This window comes from Oryx dammah, unplaced genomic scaffold (assembly GCF_014754425.2).
Source record: "Oryx dammah isolate SB20612 unplaced genomic scaffold, SCBI_Odam_1.1 HiC_scaffold_11056, whole genome shotgun sequence".
NCBI classification, from domain to species: domain Eukaryota; kingdom Metazoa; phylum Chordata; class Mammalia; order Artiodactyla; family Bovidae; genus Oryx; species Oryx dammah.
Window position 1 is genome coordinate 734,932 of NW_024080450.1, and position 20,262 is coordinate 755,193.

The 20,262-nt window shown below is 40.8% G+C and overlaps 1 protein-coding gene across 1 annotated transcript in view; it reads left to right on the forward strand.

Moving 5' to 3' along the window:
- LOC120860302 (ras and EF-hand domain-containing protein-like) overlaps positions 1-20,262 on the forward strand; it is a 79,371-nt gene that overhangs the window by 13,373 nt on the left and 45,736 nt on the right. The window contains exons 2-3 of the mRNA XM_040236082.1: positions 13,865-14,011; positions 16,773-16,863. Of these exons, the coding sequence (XP_040092016.1) occupies positions 13,865-14,011; positions 16,773-16,863 (238 nt within the window). The remainder of the gene's footprint in view (positions 1-13,864; positions 14,012-16,772; positions 16,864-20,262) is intronic.

Sequence of the window (20,262 nt, forward strand, 5' to 3'; positions counted from 1 at the left end):
CCACCTCCCAGAATTCTGGAAATAAAAGCAAAAATAAACAAATGGGACCTAATTAAAATTAAAAGCTTCTGCACAACAAAGGAAAATATAAGCAAAGTGAAAAGACAGCCTTCCGAATGGGAGAAAATAATAGCAAATGAAGCAACTGACAGACAACTAATCTCAAAAATATACAAGCAACTCCTGCAGCTCAATTCCAGAAAAATAAACGACCCAATCAAAAAATGGGCCAAAGAACTAAATAGACATTTCTCCAAAGAAGACATACGGATGGCTAACAAACACATGAAAAGATGCTCGACATCACTCATCAGAGAAATGCAAATCAAGACCACAATGAGGTACCATTTCACACCAGTCAGAATGTCTGCGATCCAAAAATCTGCAAGCAATAAATGCTGGAGAGGGTGTGGAGAGAAGGGAACCCTCTTACACTGTTGGTGGGAAGGCAAACTAGTACAGCCACTATGGAGAACAGTGTGGAGATTCCTTAAAAAATTGCAAATAGAACTGCCTTATGACCCAGCAATCCCACTGCTGGGCATACACACGGAGGAAACCAGAATTGAAAGAGACACATGTACCCCAATGTTCATCGCAGCACTGTTTATAATAGCCAGGACATGGAAACAACCTAGATGTCCATCAGTAGATGAATGGATAAGAAAGCGGTGGTACATATACACAATGGAGTATTACTCAGCCGTCAAAAAGAATACATTTGAATCAGTTCTGATGAGATGGATGAAACTGGAGCCGATTATACAGAGTGAAGTAAGCCAGAAAGAAAAACACCAATACAGTATACTAACACATATATATAGAATTTAGAAAGATGGCAACGATGACCCTGTATGCAGGACAGCAAAAAAGACACAGATGTGTATAGCGGACTTTTGGACTCAGTGGGAGAGGGAGAGGGTGAGATGATTTGGGAGAATGGCATTGAAACATGTATAATATCATGTAAGAATCGAATTGCCAGTCTATGTCCAATGCAGGATATGGCACACTTGGGACTGGTACGCGGGGATGACCCAGAGAGATGTTGTGGGGAGGGGGGTGGGAGGGGGGTTCATGTTTGGGAACGCATGTACACCCGTGGTGGATTCATGTCAATGTATGCCAAAACCAATACAGAATTGTAAAGTTAAAAAAAATAAAAAATAAAATAAAATTACATAAGCAGAATAGTTAGTTTTAGAAAATAGGTAAGTGTTTTAATCAGTTACTTTTTCATGTGTACCTCTCATTCTTTTCTGAAGAATATATATATTTTTCAATGTGACCTTATGCTTTTTTCCCCCATAAAATTACTTGTAGTCTTTTTTAGAGTTATATTTTATGATTATTAAACTTGAAATTGTTGGAATCAGCAATTGACTCTTCTCTGTAGGTCATAATAATTTAATTAAGAAAATTATTCTCTGTACAAGGACTGCAGAGCACTTTAAGAGCAAATTATGTGATAAGCTTAGAGCAAATTCTATAAAATGGAAGAAATTCTCAATTCTATTTTTCTTTTGATATTGACATGTATAAATACTGACTTCTGTAAATATTTCAGCCCTTGATTGTCACAAATTCTATGTTTTTTGCCTCCCTTCAAAGTACTTTCTTTGACAAATATCTTGACAAGTTTCTTAGCTTTTATGAGACAAGACTTATCAAGTAAGTTGTCTCCATTGAAGACCCATGAATGTTTTCCCATACATAGATGCTTCAAAATTATAGGCCTTTTCAAATTCATTTTATTTTGATACAAGATGTAAATTTAAAAGATGTTGATGCTTCTTCATATTTGTGTCTTCTGGTTCATATGGAGAATAAATATTGACAGACTTTTTTATAAGCTTATTTTTTTCATATTTTATTTATTTAGTTTTGGTTGTGCTGGATCTTTGTTATTGCACAGGGTTTTCTCTAGTTGAGGCAAACGAGGGCTACTCTCTAGCTGCGTTGTGTAGACTTCTCATTGTGGTGGCGTCTCTTGTAGAGCACAGGCTCTAGGCTGCTCAGGCTGCAGTAGTTGCACTGTGCAGGCTCAGTAGTTACGGCCCACGGGCTTAGTTGCCCTGTGGCATGTGGGATCTTCCCGAATCAGGGATCAAACCTGCGTCTCCTGCATTGGCAAGTGGATTCTTTACCGCTGCACCATCAGGGAAGCCCCTATAAGCTTATTTTTAAGCTTGCTGCTGCTGCTGCTGCCGCTACTGCTGAGTCGCTTCAGTTGTGTCCGACTGTGCAACCCCATAGATGGCAGCCCACCAGGCTCCCCGTCCCTGGGATTCTCCAGGCAAGAATACTGGAGTGGGTTGCCATTTCCTTCTCCATTTTTTTTAAGCTTATAGAATCTTAAAGACGCTAATAAGAATCTTTTCAGATTCACAGAAAAATCGTGTAGACAGTACAGAGAGTTCGTATATAACCTGTATCCACGTTCCTCCATTATTAACGTCTTGCATTGGTGTAGTACATTTGTTAAAGTCATTGAAATGATATTGACACATCATTAGCAAATAAAGTCCTTACTTTATTCAGATTTCCTCAGTTTTTCCCTGGTGTCCTTTTTTAGTTCCATCATTCCATCCAGGGCACCACATTGTATTTAGTTGTCATATCTCCTTAGGCCCCTCTTGGCCATCTTGGACAGTTAAATATTTCAAGCAGATTACACATTTATCAGCATCTTTATTAAGGACAGGAAATTTGGTGTATTAGGCATGCACTTTTGTTATGTGAAGACATTGCTTCTAAATGGATTTATTTCCCAAATATAAAAAGCATTACCGATACAATTAAGCCATACTAAAAATGGTTAAATCACAGTAGCAAGGACACTCTAGTTACTGTCTATTGCTCTGTCGCAGGACTCTCTACCTTCTGTTTTCTATACCCATTTCACATACACTGTGCCTGTAATTTCCTAATTTCCTGTCAGTTTGGCTGAAAGGCTGCCCTGCAGCACTGTGCATCTGCAGGCAGCAGCACAACTGGCGGCTTCTCCCGGTGGCCTGCAGGGCAACCCTCTCCATCGTTCTCCATCAGCATTGAGACCAGTCGGAGTGATCTGTCTCCAGCTTCTCTTGCCTATGCTTAATTTGTTTTATCAGTGAGTATTCCTGTTTCCCCACTCCTGAAAGGAAAATCTTAGTTATATTGTGTCTGGAGAGAGTCAGGAAAGGAGAGATGAGTTATCACTGATTGTCTTCTGATTTAGCTGCACGTTAATGAGAATGTTTCCAACTGCACAGATGTCTCACTACCAGCTGAACGGCGAAGGTGAAAAGCGCACATCCACCAACTCATCTTGGCTTATTTTAACACAGCTGTTTATAACTTTAATGCACGGTATAAGAACAGTTACTGTTAATGTAACTTTTTGATTACCGAAAAGGTAAAATGATAAATACTAAAGCGGACTGAATACAGGACAACAGGCTTAAACTGGAATTGTTCCTGGCAAACTTGAGAAGGTGATAGATGTCATCTAAAGGGAAAATTTAGCATAGAAACTGACATGACACTCTTTAGTTTTTTCCCAATCCCTCTCTTTCTTGCCAAAGTAGACATTTTCAGTGAAAAATAACTATAATACACCTAATTGCACTAACACTACTAGATTATGCCTACATTTGACTTGACTTGAGGTAAATTCATAGAAGAGAAATATTGGGAGAGTGAATGTGCATTGTAAGTTAAGAATTCTGAAATAAAGAGATGCATATTCCCACATATACCTGTTTACTCTGTGCATATATAAACACATTGATAATGTGATGTCCATAAATGAAAAAATTTGTTATGGACCTAGGGGCAAGATGTGAGCAAAGGCTTATTTTCCTGGGCATTGCCCCATCCCCATTCCTGTGCTCAGGGCCTTATGCTAATAGACTATAACAGGAATCAAAGTAAGGCCCATTTGGCTCTTTGCCTGTTAGTATAAATAAAGTTTTATTGGCACACAACCAAGCTCATTCATTGATTGTTGTTTATGGCTGCTTTCATGCTACAATAGCAGAGTTAAGTAGTAACAGCAAAGATGGTAATATTTTATATCTGGTGCTATAAAGAAAAGATTTACTGACCCCTGGATTATATACACTTTGCAGACCTCAAGTGTGACCCAACTCTCATTTGTCAGTTTCCCTTGCACTGGTCCCAGAAGATGACATTTCTGTCCAAGGGGCTTCCACACCACACAACTTTCTTCCTTTCAGCCTTTTTCCAAAACACAATGTATTGATAGAAGCAGACAGGAAATTACCACCTACTTCTATCTAACTCATTTGAGTAGAAGAGTCAAAAAGAATAACAGATTGTAACAATAGCTAACATTTATCAATTACCTACAGCGTGCCTTGTGCTGTTGAGTGTACTTCAGTACAGTTAATCCTCATTTTCGTGGTAGGTTCCAGTACTATACCCACACTGTACCTGAGGACACGGGAGCTCCAGAGATTAAGTGTTTTGCCCTGGGTCAAGAAACCAGGATGTGCTGAGGAAGCATTTGAATTTAGCCAGGCTGTCAGGCATAACCCGTGTGCTATTCCTTCTTGACTTCAGAAGCCCTCAGCTGTTGGATGTGGGCCATCTCTAAACCTTCCACACAGTGCCTCTTGCTGGCTCTGTCTTCTTCCCTCCATTGGCAAACTCCCATTGAAACTTCAAATTGAAATTTCAATAATTTTAAATAGAAAGCAATTTTCAATTAGAAATGTTTCTAGACTTTTAATACATCTCCTTAACATGCTCGTCTTCCAGGAAGTTTCCATTTTAAGCCTTTATGAGGAATTGTTACCCAAATAAGTACTTTTGTGTGCATGCTCAGTCGCTTCAGTTGTGTCCAACTCTGTGTGACCCCATAGACTGTAGCCCACAAGGCTCCTCTGTCCATGGGATCCTCCAGGTAAGAATACTGGAGTGGGTTGCCATGCCTTCCTCCAGGGACCTTCCACTGCCTGTAAGTACTTAGGCAAGCAAGATATTTTGAGGGTGGCATGAACCCAGGAGGAATTTTACCTACAGAAGGTGTATTCAGGCTGGGGGAACTGAGGGATTCAACAGTGGTTGAATACCTGAACCAGGTCATCCTCTGACTCTGCAGCATCAAAACAACTGGAAAAAGCCCAGGCCACTGGACTGGATGTCTTTCCCAGTCTAGAGGGAGGAGCACCAGGTTGAATAGACCATTGTTTGTTTTCTCTAGAAGGGAGAACCAGTCACAGTTCCATAACTGAGTTAATGAAGATCCAAACCTATTGTGAGAACATAGACTCAAATCACTTCCAGTTACAGGCGCCCAGCGCTAGGCTGTTAGCAGGCAGAGGTATATCCTGTCTGGAAAGCGACCTTGAATTAATGCTGGGAACTAATGCTGCCCTGTTGTAGCAGCGCTGCTGGAGTTTGGCTGCTGGAATTTATTTTCCACTTACTTGGGGCTTATTCTGAAAGTACGTGTACTATGTAAAAAATTTTGAAATCATTCATTTTCATTTAACTTGTATGTCCCCTCAATTGACATAGGACAGTCTTGTTTGTTCAAGGCAACTAAAAACATCTGCTGGTATTACCTGAATAGGAATATATTTATTATTCTTACTCCCAAAGAGAAATAACTATCAGATTTTTTTAAAGTCTTTAGAGCAGTTTTAAGTTCACAGCAAAATTAAGAGGAAGGTACAGAGATCTCCCATATACCGCACTGCTCCCACATGTACACAGCCTCGCCCATTAGCAACAACTCCCACCAGAGCAGTACAGTTGTTATAGTTGATGAACCTACCTTTATACGTCATCACCCAGTTCCTTATTTTAGATTAGGATTCAGTCTCGCTGTTGTACATTCTGTGTCTTTGGACAAATGTACAATGATGTGTAGCCTTCTTTATGGTATTATACAAAGTATCTTCAATGCCTTAAAACTCCTCTGTGATTCACCTATTCATCCAACCCTCTGCTCTGCAACCACTGACAACCACTGATACTTTTACTGCCTCGAAATGTTCCCATTTGGACAATGTCATGTAGTTGAACTTTGGCCACCTGATGCAAAGAGCTGACTCATTGGAAAAGACCCTGATGCTGGGAAAGATTAAGGGTAGGAAGAGAAGGGGGCGACCAAAGGTGAGATGGTTGGATGGCATCACTGACTGAATGGACATGAGTTTGAGCAAGCTCCAGAAGATGGTGAAGGACAGGGAAGCTTGGCATGCTGCAGTCCATGGGGTCACAAACAGTTGGACAAAACTTAGCAACTGAACAACAACAATAATTTAGTAATATATATTTAAAGTTCTTCCATATCTTTTCATGGCTTGATAGCTTATTTATTTCTAATGTTGAAAAATATTCCATTGTCTGGTTGCTGAATAATATTCCATTGTCTGGATATACCACAGTTTATTAATTCATTGACCTACTAAGGGACATCTTGGTCACTTCCAAATTTTGACAGTTACGAATAAATCTGCTGTAAGAATAAATCTGTGTGGACTTATGTTTTCATATCCTTTGGATAAAAACCAAGGAAATCGATTGCTGGATCATATGGTAAAAGAGTATTTAGTTTTATTACAATTTGCCAAATTGTCTTCCAAATGGCTATACCATTTTGCCTGCCCAGTAGCAGCAGCAAACAAGAGTTCCTGTTGCTCCACATCCTCAGTAACATTTAGTGCTGTCAGTGATCTGGATTTTGGCCATTGTAATATGTATATAGTTATAGTTCATTGTTATCATTTGTATTTCCCTGATGATATCTGATGTAGAGTATCTTTTTCATATTCATTAGCCATCTGTATATCTTCTTTGATGAGCTATCAATTAAGGTCTTTGATCAATTTTATAATCAGGTCGTTTTTCTTGTTATTGAGTTTTAAGAGTTCTTTTTATATATTGGATAACAGTCCTTTATCAGATGTTTCTTTTACAAATATATTCTCCCAGCTTTTGACTTATCCTCTCATTCTCTTGACATTGTCTTTTGCAGAGCAGTTTATTTTAATGAAGGCTAAGTTATTGATTACGTCTTTCTTGGATCATGCCTTTGGTGTTAATCTAAAATGGCATTGCTATATCCAAGCCTATTCTGATTTTCTCCTAGGCTTCTCTTCTAAGAGTATGACAACTTTGCATTTTACATCCAGATCTGTGATCCACTTTAAGCTAGTTTTTATGAAGATTATAAAATCTGTATCTAGGTTCATGATTTTTCATGTGGATGTCCAGTTGTGCCAGCATGATTTGTTGAAAGACTGTCTTTGCTTCATTGTGTTCTCCTTGCTTCTTTGTCAAAGTTCAGTTGACTGTACTTACGTGGGTCTACTTCTGGGCTGTCTCTTCTGTTCCATTGATGTGTTTGTCTATACAATCAGATTTTCAGTTCAGTTCAGTTGTTCAGTCATGTCCGACTCTTTGCGACCCCATGAACCGCAGCATGCCAGGCCTCCCTGTCCATCACCAACTCCCAGAGTCCACCCAAACCCATGTCCATTGAGTTGATGATGTCATCCAACCGTCTCATCCTCTGTCATCCCCTTCTCCTCCTGCCCTCAGTCTTTCCCAGCATCAGTGTCTTTTTCCAGTGAGTCTGCTCTTCGCATCAGGTGGCCAAAGTATTGGAGTTTCAGCTTCAACATCAGTCCTTCCAATGAACACCCAGGACTGATCTCCCTTAGGATGGACTGGTTGGATCTCCTTGCAGTCCAAGGGATTCTCAAGAGTCTTCTCCAACACCACAGTTCAAAAGCATCAATTCTTTGGCGCCCAGTTTTCTTTATAGTCCAACTCTCACATCCAAACATGACCACTGGAAAAACCATAGCCTTGACTAGATGGACCTTAGTCGACAAAGCTTTTTAATATGCTGTCTAGGTTGGTCATAACTTTCCTTCCAAGGAGTAAGTGTCTCTTAATTTCATGGCTGCAGTCACCATCTGCAGTGATTTTGGAGCCCAGAAAAATAAAGTCAGCCACCGTTTCCACTGTTTCCCCATCTATCTGCCATGAAGTGATGGGACCGGATGCCATGATCTTAGTTTTCTGAATGTTGAGCTTTAAGCCAACTTTTTCACTCTCCTCTTTCACTTTCATCAAGAGGCTGTTTAGTTCTCCTCCACTTTCTGCCATTTAGTTGTCTATAATTTTACATGTTCTATAATAAAGGAAAATAGAAGCTCATGAAAATTCCTAAGGCCCCACATTGCTGGATTAAATTACAGTAGACTGAGGTTTACCTTTTAAACTTGTTTCACAATCCTTTGCTTAATTCTCTGCTTCAGCCAGAACTTTGTGAAGGTGGGAATAGTTAAGATGTAAACTTGATCATGTCATCTCTTCCTTTAAACCTTCCAGTGTCTTACCACCATCTCAAGATAACTGCTTCCTTGCATGTCTTATCTTTATCATGCTTTCAGGCTCTGTACAGTCACCTTGCTCCTGTTAATACCTTTCCCAATCTAATGCTGCTGGCCCCTCCCCCACTCCAAGCTCCCCAGCCTCTTCCATTTACAGGAACTTATGCTGGCCCCTCCCTTGCTTCCAAACCCCTCAGCCTATGGTTATTGGTTCTTGGGAGAGGTTACCCATACCCCACTTCTGCCTCATTCGCATCTAGTCATGTTTCAGGTTATCATCCCCCAAGGCTTGGTCTCGTTCACCTGCTCTGGGCTGTCAGAGCATCTTATACTTAATCTTCACTGTGAGCCCCATAAGGGAAGGTACTCAGTCTGTTTCTTAGCATTTTACTTCCAGGATCTAACATAGTGCCCTTTGGATTGTGTGGGTATTTCATTTCCCATGCTCAGATGTTAGGGTCATAGCATCAGTCTTCCAGCCATCCCTAATATAGAATGATTACAGGGGAGGCCTGACGTGCTGCAGTTCATGGGGTCACAGAGTCGGACACGACTGAGCAACTAAACTGAATGTAGAATGATACAGACATTGGCATGAATACTCTGCTTTTGTCTACAGAAAGTCATTTAAAGTTTTAAATATATATAACTTATAGTTTAAATAAGTAGTTTAGCTCTGTATTTCAATGCTTAAAACAGCAAGACGTGGAATCTAGGGGCCAAATTTTCCTACCAACCTTACTGGTTCACCATGTTCTTTAGCCTGGAGTGGTGTTGCCTGTACTTGACTCTAGTCCCCAGAGTTGTCCTGACACTAAAGGGGTCCAGACTTTCTAAATACTGGCCTTACTACATTGTGTGTTAGTTGCTCAGTCTTGTCCAACTCTGTGTGACCCCATGGACTGTATGTAGCCCACCAGGCTCCTCTGTCCATGGGATTCTCCAGGCAAGAATACTGGAGTGGGTTGCCATGCCCTTCTCCAGGGGATCTTCCCAAGCCAGGAATCAAACCCAGGTGTCCTGCATTGCAAGCAGATTCTTCACCATTTGAGGCCCTTCTATATTACCAACATATAAACATAGACAAATATGTGCTATGTTAATATGTAATATTAACATATTAAATATGTAAAACATTAATCCTGTGAAAGTGTGTGACCTTAAAATTTTTTTTACCCATCTTAATGATACCTATTTTTTTCCTCCTAACTTCAGATAATTTCCCTCTCAGCTTTAATGGAAATATTTACAATTTGCAATGTCTATTTCCCAGGGATAATTTTACATTTTTAAGTTGTGACTTTTTCATCAGCAGTTTGCCTCTAGCACTGTCTTTTATACAAAGTCTTATAATTTATCGAACAAGAAGATGAAAAGGGACATCTAAAACCAGTTGGTAATCCAGGGCATGTTTTTCTCACTTCATTTGATCTCTTTCTTTAACATTTAAATTAGATAATTTTTGGTATGAGTAACTCTCTCTGAACAGAAGAAAAAACTGTTTTTCATCTTGGCTGACTAACGCATACAGCCCAACCCTGAATTTTTACCCAGTATTTGTCCAGTACACCTGTAAACAGGTCTATACGGCGTTTGTGAATCCAAGCCCAGTTGTCTTATCTGAGACCCTGTATTTAATGAATTCAGAATGTTCAGAGCCTTGTCACTACCGGGTACCCTTCTTCGCACCCAGAGGTACCACCCTGGGTCAGGGCCAGGAGAAGACAAGAGCTGTGTGTACACTGTCGTGCGGTCTGCTTGTGTAACCTTTGACGTCAGGAGTGAGGACACTGGGAGAGGCTGGTGACTCCTGTCCTCTTGGAAGCAGAACAAAAGACTGTCTTGGCACCAAGCAGTGGCACCCAGCCTGTTGAGCTGAAGAATCCGTAGGTGTTTAGCTGCCTGTGCAGGGTCTTACATAGAGGGACCAGGTATCATCTTTTGTTCAGATAAAGTATTTTTTGTTTTTGTTTTGTTTTTTGCATCAGGTTTGCAGATCTCCAACTGCACTGCATTCCAGTCTCTTGGCATAATCCCAGTGGTTCTCTAGTTTCACAGATACAGACTAGTTGAAGCAAGAGGGCAAAAGGAGGGGAGCTGGACGTGTGCAGTGGTGCTTTCCCCAAATAGCTTTAGGTGAATAAGAATTGATAAGGTGATCTCATCTTAGTCTCAGTCATGCCTTCATTCTTTAAAGGAGTCCCTTTGTAATAAAGATGGTCCTTATAGTAGTAATACCTATCTTCCTCTAAAGTAATTTTCAAAACATCTTGGTACATCAATTTTTTTTTATTGGAAGTATGCCCTTCGGACCCTTGAACATTAGTGCTTACTCTAGGCCTACAGCTAGTTCTTCCCTGAGAGCTAGACTCTGGAGCCAGATGGGGTGAATTGGAATCCTGGCTCTGAGACCAGCATGGTACTTACCTCCTCTCCTCTGTGGTGAATAGCATGCCAGTGATAACATCTTCATAGGGTTGTCATGAACGTTAAGTGACTAGAACATGTAAATGCTGAGATCACCCCAGGACTACATATACTAGGAGCTTAATAAATGTCTGCTTCACTATATAAATGCTTCAGAATAGTCTTTTATTCCTTTGAAAGAGGGTAGATGGTGGCAGTAAAGATTTACCTTCGTCATAGAAGTTTTATTGTTTAGTTAATATGAAGCTATCAAGGAAGGAAGGAAGAAGGTAATTTAATCTGGAAGATGATGATAAAAAAACAAAATAGGAAAGTGTAATGCCAACTTTTTAAGTCCAAGTTTACTTTTACAAAGAACTTCCAAGTCTTAAGCCCTACAAAATACTAACTTCTTTCTCTCATGTTGGGAAGATTGATGTAGACAGGCAATGTCTTTCAGTGTGGTGATCCAAACACATTTCATCACGTGTTTGGCCATGCTAGAGATTTTCACTTCAGCTGCGAGAGGGTGAGGAAAGGAGGAGAGAGGCAGAGGGGGAGACAGGTAGTGGTGAGGGTGGGGAGAAGAGAGAGCAGGGGTGTGAGAGTGCAAGCGAAATAGATACAAGAAAGAGATAATGAGAATGAATATCAGCTAGCTTCGAGCTAGCATCTTACAAAGGATTTTAGCAGCCAAGCACAGAAGTGGCAAACACATCATTTCTTTTCCCATTCCATGGGCCACAACTAATCACATGGCTCCAGCCTACCTGCCTAGGGTGCTGAAGAATCAGTTCTCCCCTGTAAAAAGAAGCAGGGTCAACGTTACCATCTTTCTAAATTCCATATATATGCATTAATATACTGTATTGGTATTTTTCTGACTTACTTCACTCTGTAAAATAGGCTCCAGTTTCATCCACCTCATTAGAACTGAAATAGATCACCAGGCCAGGTTTGATGAATTAGACAGGGTGCTCAGGGCTGGTGCACTGGGATGACCCTGAGGGATGGGATGGGGAGGGAGGTGGGAGGGGGGTTCAGGATGGGGAACACATGTACACCCATGGCTGATCATGTCGATGTATGGGAAAAACCACTGCAGTATTGTAAAGTAATTAGCTTCCAATTAAAATAAATTAATTAATTTAAAAAAAAGCAGAGTAGATCCCAGCTAGTCCCTGATACAACAGTTAACCATGTAACATATTTCCTGCTAATGGCAGATATTTCCTACAATTAACCTATTTGTACACTTCACTGTAAACTATTCCTGACATTCTGTATAATACCAGGACCAGCAAAGGACCCAAGAGAATGTACATACATTATGCTTCTTTCTTATTTTAGAAATTTTCAGAAATTCAGGGAAACTTATGAGACATCTACTTCTGAACATTTTATTGCTGTGCAGTTAGCCAAGAGATAAGGACTCTTGGTTGACTATCTTTTTTTATTTTATTTTTAATTGGAGAATAATTACAATATTGTGATGGTTTCTGCCATACATCAACATGAATCAGCCATAGGTATACATATGTCCCCTCCCTCTTGAACCTCCTTCCCCATCCCACCCCTCTAGGTTGTCACAGAGCACCACCTTAATGGCCATCCTTCACAGGCAGGTTCCTATTAACAAGAAAGTTTTTATGCTTTGTATACCACTGGTAGTCAGTAAACGGAAAAAGGTAAAGAAGTTAGTGATCCATTAAAGTACGGGACAATCTAAAAGTAGACTTTTTTTTTTGCTGCCCTTTAATATAAGGCTTACTACTGTGGGCAGTGTTGGTACTCAACTCTGATAGGAATGAGTACCTCGTATCACCAAATAAATTGACATATTCCTGTAGATTTATTAATAATACTTCACATGAGCCATTCTTCTGGATCATAATTGGCCTTTACTCACATCAAGCAGTTTATTTTTAAGAGTGAACCCTGGGAGAGTTTATAGCTACACGGACACACCTCAGGGCCATGTTTAACTAAGTTTCGGTTAATGTATACCTGATACTGTGCAGTGTTTCATAGTCATTGGAACGAGTTTGAATCCCATTTCTTCTGCCAAGTTTCAGATGTTTGACACCACTAGGAAGCAATATAATGTAATGGTTGGCCATGTGATCTGTAGTATCAAGTTGAGTTTGAATCCCAAGTCCACCATTCAATCAGTATATGACCTGGAAACTTTCACTGTTTGCTATGATTGCCTAGGTATTTCTGACAGCAAATATTTCTGACTGGATGGCCTAAACAAGAGCGATTTATTTTCTCACAATTCTCAAGGCTGGAAGTTTAAGATCAAGGTATTGGAGGGTTGCAGGTGAGAGCCTCTCCCCTTGGCTTGTCACTGGCCATCTGTGACCGTGTCTTCACATGGTCTTCCCTCAGTATCTATCAGCATGTGAGCTCCCAGACTTGGGTCAAGGACACCACTAGCCTCACTGACTCAGTCCTTTGTTCCCTAGCAAGTCAGCTGCCCAGTCTTGCCAGTATTTCTTTTGAAATGACCCCAAAATATTTGGCTTTTACAAATAATAACAGGTATGAGGATTGTCACATATAAATAAATGAAATAATTTTTAACTGACTATAAAATTATAGGTATATGTACTTTTATGATCATAAAGTCTGAAATATGTCTTATAGGGGTTGGTGGAACATGTTATAAGTAATTAGTTGGTTGCCTAATTTTTTTCTATAAATCTATGTGTGAAAGAAAGGAAATAACCAGCAGTGACAAAAAGTATCCTTCCCTATCAGACCTGTGAAGAAGGCCTCCATCTTCTGATATTAAATCACCACTTTGTACACATTGTACACCTTTTATAATCATATTGTACAACCTAAATGTATACAGTTTTTATTTGTCAATCATAATAAAGCTGGGAAAAAATGAAGTTGCTGTTCACTGTTAAAAAATAATAATATGTAGAATAATGCATTAACATCTCTGACTTCTGTTTTCCCTCCATTCTGGTCATTCTGTTGTTACATTTTTCTTCCCTGGTTCTTATATATCTCTTTCCGAAACATATTCTGAAAATTTGAATTTTTTAACTTGATTTTATTTAATTTTTAATTTAATTTTTTTTGGACAGAAAAGAACAAGTTAGTACCTTGTATCAAAACATCAACCTCGTGGAGCCAAGACTGATTCAACCATATGAACATGTTATAAAGAACTTTATCCGTGAGATCAAACTTCAGAGCACAGAAATGGAAAACCTGGCCATTGCAGTGAAGAGGTATTAAAGTCTTTCCTCTCTCCATGGCAGAAGGGATCCTTTAAGTGGCTCTCTGACCGAGTGGCACAAAGATGAAACACATTATCATGTTATGATATGGGGGGACTGCCCAAACCCGAGGAATCTGGAGCCTTCTGAACTAAGCCAGCACGAGGGAAGCTGAGTCTGGCAGTACTTTGTAGCGTCAGCCAGCAGTCCATCAGCATGTCCCCATGATCCTATCATATAAACCTTTCAAGGGCTGTGATCCATACGGAACTGTTCAAAGAGTTTCATTATCTTATATCCAGCCACTTGAAACCTACAGGAAACTTTTCATCCAGAGAGAGGCAGGCAGAGACTCTATTTGAAGCCTGACCTTGTCACTGACAGGGGAGTGACTCTGGGTGGGTTACTTACTCTCCCTGAGTCTCAGGTTCTGCAGCTGCAAAGTGAGGCTATAAATTTTCACATCTTCAGGGTGTGGAGACTTCATGGGTGAGTCATGGGTGATGCCCTTGGCACTGGGCTTACCACATGGTGAGTGCCCAGCAGTGCTCCTTTCCCTCTCTCTAGCCCTCCTTACCAGCTTAAACTGAAAGTCTGAAAACCTCTAGCCCCTGACTCTCATCAGATAGTTTATGAAAGCCGCAGCTGGCTCACACAGACTTTCTTAATGGTTTTAACAGCAATGCAGTGCCAAAGAAAAATTTATATTTGCAATATAAATATAATTTATATGTTACAATCCAAACATCAGTGAAAACACACTCACTCCCTGTATATACATGTACCCACACAGATACATGGGACACACATAGATATACACACATTCACACAGGTGGCCTGTAAGGATAGTCCTGTGTAAACCCATTGGGAAGAAAGAATGGCATTCTCTCCCCTCTCTTCTCCTTCCCAGCCAGGCTGCTCTCCACTGTGGAGGGAGTGGAACTCTTGGTGCGTCTCTCCCCTCTACCTCTGTGCATGGGACCCGAAGTCAGGCTCTGGTCTAAGCACAAGGCCTCTTAAAGGCCACTTCTTTGAGCTGACAGAAAGCTCACTGAGGTGTTTAGGTGACTCGTGTAAACATTCTCTTATCTTCTTGACTAAAGACCGTCCGTCCTCATGTGTTTTGGGTTGGGGGAGGGCCTCAGTCTTTTTACTCCACCCTTGCATCTGAAGAAGGGATTCCCAGTGTCCAAGTAGGAGCCCTGGACTAAGGTTAAAGTGTGCATTCCCAGCATGCCGGACACATTACTGGGAGTTGAGTCTTACTGCCATGGGGTAGCAAAGAGTCGGACACAACTGAGCGACTAAACTGACTGACTGAGTCTTACTGGGGCAAACAATGTGTCATTATAGACTACCCTGATTTAACCCTCCAAAAAAAAAATGAAAGAAAGAAAAAAAGAGTTTTTCAGAAGTTAAGAAGGCAGAGAGGATACATTCGAGAGCAGTCCTGAATGCCCAGATGTTTGGCACTGGATGTCTAGAAGAAATGGCTAAGGAAAATGAACATATAAAGGGAGAAACAAACATGTGGCTTAGCTGCTTACAGTCCCAGAGCTGACCAATAAAACCTGAAAGTTTCTGTGGAGATACATGGTGCCTGCATTTGAAATAGCAAGTGTTTTAAACAGACTAAAACTAGATGACAGTCCAGACTTGGTTAACATAACCTCAGCGGGCTGTAAGATGAGGAGAAAGTTAACGGGAGCCGAAAACAGTGATAAGTCACCCAGAATTTTACTTTGGGGTCTTCCCTTTACCCATCAATGCTTGTTTGGAACCTTATGTAGAAATTAAACTAATGAACAAATTGTATGAGAGGGAGTAAACGAATTAAAAGCAGGTAGGATGGTGTGATGGAACCCATTAGGTTGGAAGACAAAGGGCTTCTACTGAATCCTGTTTCTCCTTTTATCAACACCATATCACTGGGACAAGTAAATTGACTCTAAGTCTCATGGTGGCTGCTTTCAAGTCACAATCTAGTTGAGTAGACAAGACATATGCATGTGAAAATTTAGATAATTGGACATCAAGCTGAGATAGAACAAAAATAAAATTTAGGGCTTAATCTGAAGCCTCGATTATTGTAAAGTGACAGATGTCTTCATACTGGACAATTATTAAATAAAACTATCTGAACATCATCTCAAAGAAATTTTCCTGTTTCTAACTTTTTGGCAGTTCAGTATGCTCTGCCCCCATAGAAATAAGATTTATTAAATTCATAAAAGAAATAGGAATTTTCTAAAGGGCAACAATATCTACATTGCAAAACTTTAGGAAACTGACTAGAAATAATTTTTGAGATCTTTTTTCCCATTTAACTGTAGCATATAGCATTGTGTGTTTCATGTAATAAAATTTCAGAATTGTATCTATCCATGGAGGTTTTTTTTTTTTCTTATCCAGTGTTGTAGCTCAGCGGCAAAAAAGATTTTCAGTGTTGTAGCTCAGCAGCAAAAAAAATTTTCAGAATTTACTGAGAGCCTCTCAGTAATCTGGTATCTTTCTCTGTTCTTTGTTACAGTATAGTTTGATACCATTTAATCTATTCTGTTCCATTTATTTAATATCTAGTTTCAATGTCCCTTTACACACAGCTGGTCAAATTGCCAATCTCACTTTATTATGTGGAAGGAATGGGGAATATTATTTTAAATGGTAGGTTTCTCATCTGTAAAATAGCTTGAAATAGCTGAGGTCAGAATTTTCTCTTCATGCTGCAAGGCCAAGAGTATAATGAAAAGGTGTGTACCCTCTTGAATTTCAGAGCCCAGGACAAGGCAGCCATGCAGTTGAGTGAGCTGGAAGAGGAAATGGATCAGAGGATTCAGGCTGCAGAACACAAGACACGGAAAGATGTGAGTTTGTGGGACCAGCCTGTTTATGCGATGAATCCTTGGACTACCTTTTATGTACGGGGCACGGGGCATTCTCTGGGTACAGCACATCCAGGTTGCCACAGGCACTCTCAACAAGGGCTTTGTTGGTGCTGGTTTTGAGGGGGATAGATGAAGGAAAAAGAGACAGAGAGAAAATAAGCAGTCAAATACAGGGGCTAATTTCAGATGGTAACAAGCTCAGTAAAGAAATATCATGTGTGGTAGACAGGCTGCTTCAGACTTGGAGGTCAGGGGCCTCCTTGAAGAGGGGACAGGAGAGCTGAGGCCTAAAAGAGAAGGCTGAACCCATTTTCTTAGAGGAGGTTGGCTTCACCCTTAATACCGCTGTCTCTCAGCCCATGGCCACTACTGCTTTAAATCTAAATTACAAGGACATGCCTGGGGTCCAGTGACTAAGGCTACAAGCTTCCAATATAGAAGGTCCAGATTTGATCCCTGGGCAGGGAACTAGATCCCACATGCCACAACTAAGACCTGGGCAGTCAAATAAATAAATAATATAAAGTAAATAGATTACAATGAAGTTAAAACACTCTATTACGGTGGGATATGCTTTTACTTATCAATACAGGAACTCTCATAGTTGGAAGTTGGGTGTTACCTTTAGTGATTTCCATAGGAGAAATAATTGTCTTTCTTCCTTATAAAGTATATTTGAGTGATTAATATTTACTGAAAACAGAAAAGAGACATATTTCTTTTGAGTAGCTAATGTTAGGTTGAATATTCTCTTTTTTCTGTTTATTTTCCCCATTAACTCTGAGAAGGAAAAAAATTGAGTGAGACAGGCCTGGTTATTGGCCTCTGGTAGACCTGCAGTAGAGGAGATCTGGGTTCGATTCCTAAGCTGGGAAGATCCCCTGGAGGAATGCATGGCACCCCACTCCAGTATTCTTGCCTGGAGAATCCCATGGACAGAGGAGCCTGGTGGGCTACAGTCCAAGGGTCACGAGAGTTAGACAGGACTCAGCAACTAAACTGCAGGGCTTAGTTTGCCTCCCAGCTCTGCCCCATCTCAGTTAAGTGGCACTGGAAAAATCACCTGACCTCTGAGCCTTTGTTGTTCCAAATTTAGATAGGATAAGCCACCAACCTGCTTTAAGGAGGGTGGAGCCTGATGGTCTATATGCCTGCCTAGCCTAGTGCTGAGGTGTGGTAGGGGCACCATGGCTGTTACCATTCTCTTCTTTCTCATTGTGTACCTTATGACCTTTCAGATTCTTCACCTTGCTTTGCTTTACCACATATATGCCTTCAGGTCTCTTTGTTCTCTTATCTCTTAATAACACATTTAATAACTGTTTGGATATCATGTCATGTAAATGGCTCAGAGTCCATGGTCCAGGGTTAATGTAATGGTTATCTCATTCTTTTGTTAGCCCTTTATCTTTCTAGTCTAAAAACAATAACATCCTAATTTTTCTGCCTTTCCCCTCTACAGCCATTTAATCTGCACTCATTCATCCATCGCACATATCAAGCACATGTTTTGTTCTGCAATAAATCTCTGCCTCATCCAGCTAAGTATTTCCCAAATTGGTTGTTGGTAATGGATACCCAGGCTTCCCAGGTGGCACAGTGGTAAAGGATCCTCCTGCCAGTACAGGAGACAGAAGAGATGCTGGTTTGATCCCTGGGTGGGGAAGCTCCCCTGGAGTAGGAAATGGCAACCTGCTCCAGTATTCCTGTCTGGAAAATTCTATGGACAGAGGAGGCTTGTGGGCTACAGTCCACAGAGTCGCAGTCAGACATGACTAAGCACACACTAGCACACAGTGGATACCTGACCACAGACCACCCGCTATAACTTCATGTTTTGTTCATTATAACATCTTTCTCGCTTTCCTTGGCTCTGGTACAGGGGTGGTGCATACATGGCATCCACAGCAGCATTGCTGTGTTCCACAGAAATGGCATAAGCAGCCAGTGAGTCACTGCACAGACACAGTCTCGGAAAACCTCAGCACACGCCGCCAACAGAGCACCTTTGACCGTGGGATGACACCAGTTTGTTAGTCTGTCCCAGTCTCCTAGTCTGTCTGGAATAACATGTCTAGGCTGATTGAAGACTTTCCGTACCTTACCTCTACTAAGCATGTCTCGCCTGGCTCTCCACGGCTCATTGCTGTGCTTTCACTCCAGCTGTTTTCTTGGCCTTGATGACTCCTTTCCACTTTCCTAAATTTTTGCAAAGCTCAGAGAAAGCCTTCCCTTCTCCCCAGTGCCCTGCCGTAGTCCTCCAGCCACATTCACCTCCTCCTGACCTTGACTCCTCTTGCACAGGTAGTGTTTATCCCATTGTGTCAATTAGAGTTTTTAAAAAGAATATGCTTTAACAGCTTTATGGAGGTGTAATGGGCAGGCAATAAACTGGATATACTCAAGGAGTAGAATATGATGAGATTTACGTATATACTGAGGAACCACCATCACAGTCAAGATAATGGTTACATTCACATACTACTGGTTTCCACGCCCCTGTGTCATGCCTGCCTCTCAGCCCCTCCTTGTCAGAACTATTTGGTGTCTTCTCCAGTGAAGCATCTGTCAGAATCTTTTGTTCATTTTTAAAACTCCATTTGGTTGCCTTCTTTTTTCTTTTTTTTTTTGCCACATCACAGGGCAAAATGTGTGGGTTCTTAAATCCCCAACCAAGGATCAAATCTGTTCCCCTCGCAGTGGAAGCATGAAGTGCTAACCACTGGGAACCAGGGAAGTCCCTGGTTGTTTTCTTATTATTGAGTTTTAGGAGTTGTTTATATATTCTTATCTGTAAATATTTCCTCCCAGACTGTGACTTATCTTTGCATTCTCCTAACAGTGTCTCCAAAAGGGTAGACATTTTTTGTTTTTTTTTTCAGTTCAGTTTGTCAGTTTTTTCTTTCATGTATCCTGCTTTTGATATTTGAGAAATCTTTGCCTAACCCAAGGTTGCAATGATTTTTCTCCCATGTTTCTTCTGTGAGTTTTATTGTTTTCAGTTTAGTTCAGTTCAGTCTCTCAGTTGTGTCCGACTCTTTGCGACCCCATGAATCGCAGCACGCCAGGCCTCCCTGTCCATCACCAACTCCTGGAGTTTACTCAGACTCACGTCCATCGAGTCAGTGATGCCATCCAGCCATCTCATCCTCTGTCGTCCCCTTCTCCTCCTGCCCCCAATCCCTCCCAGCATCAGAGTCTTTTCCAATGAGTCAACTCTTCGCATGAGGTGGCCAAAATACTGGAGTTTATTGTTTTAGGTTTCACATTTAGGATCCATTTTGCAAGGTATGGATCAAAGTTCATATTTTTTTACGTGTGCATGTCTAATTGTTTCAGCCCATTTGTTGAAAATACTACCTGTTCTCGGTTGAACTG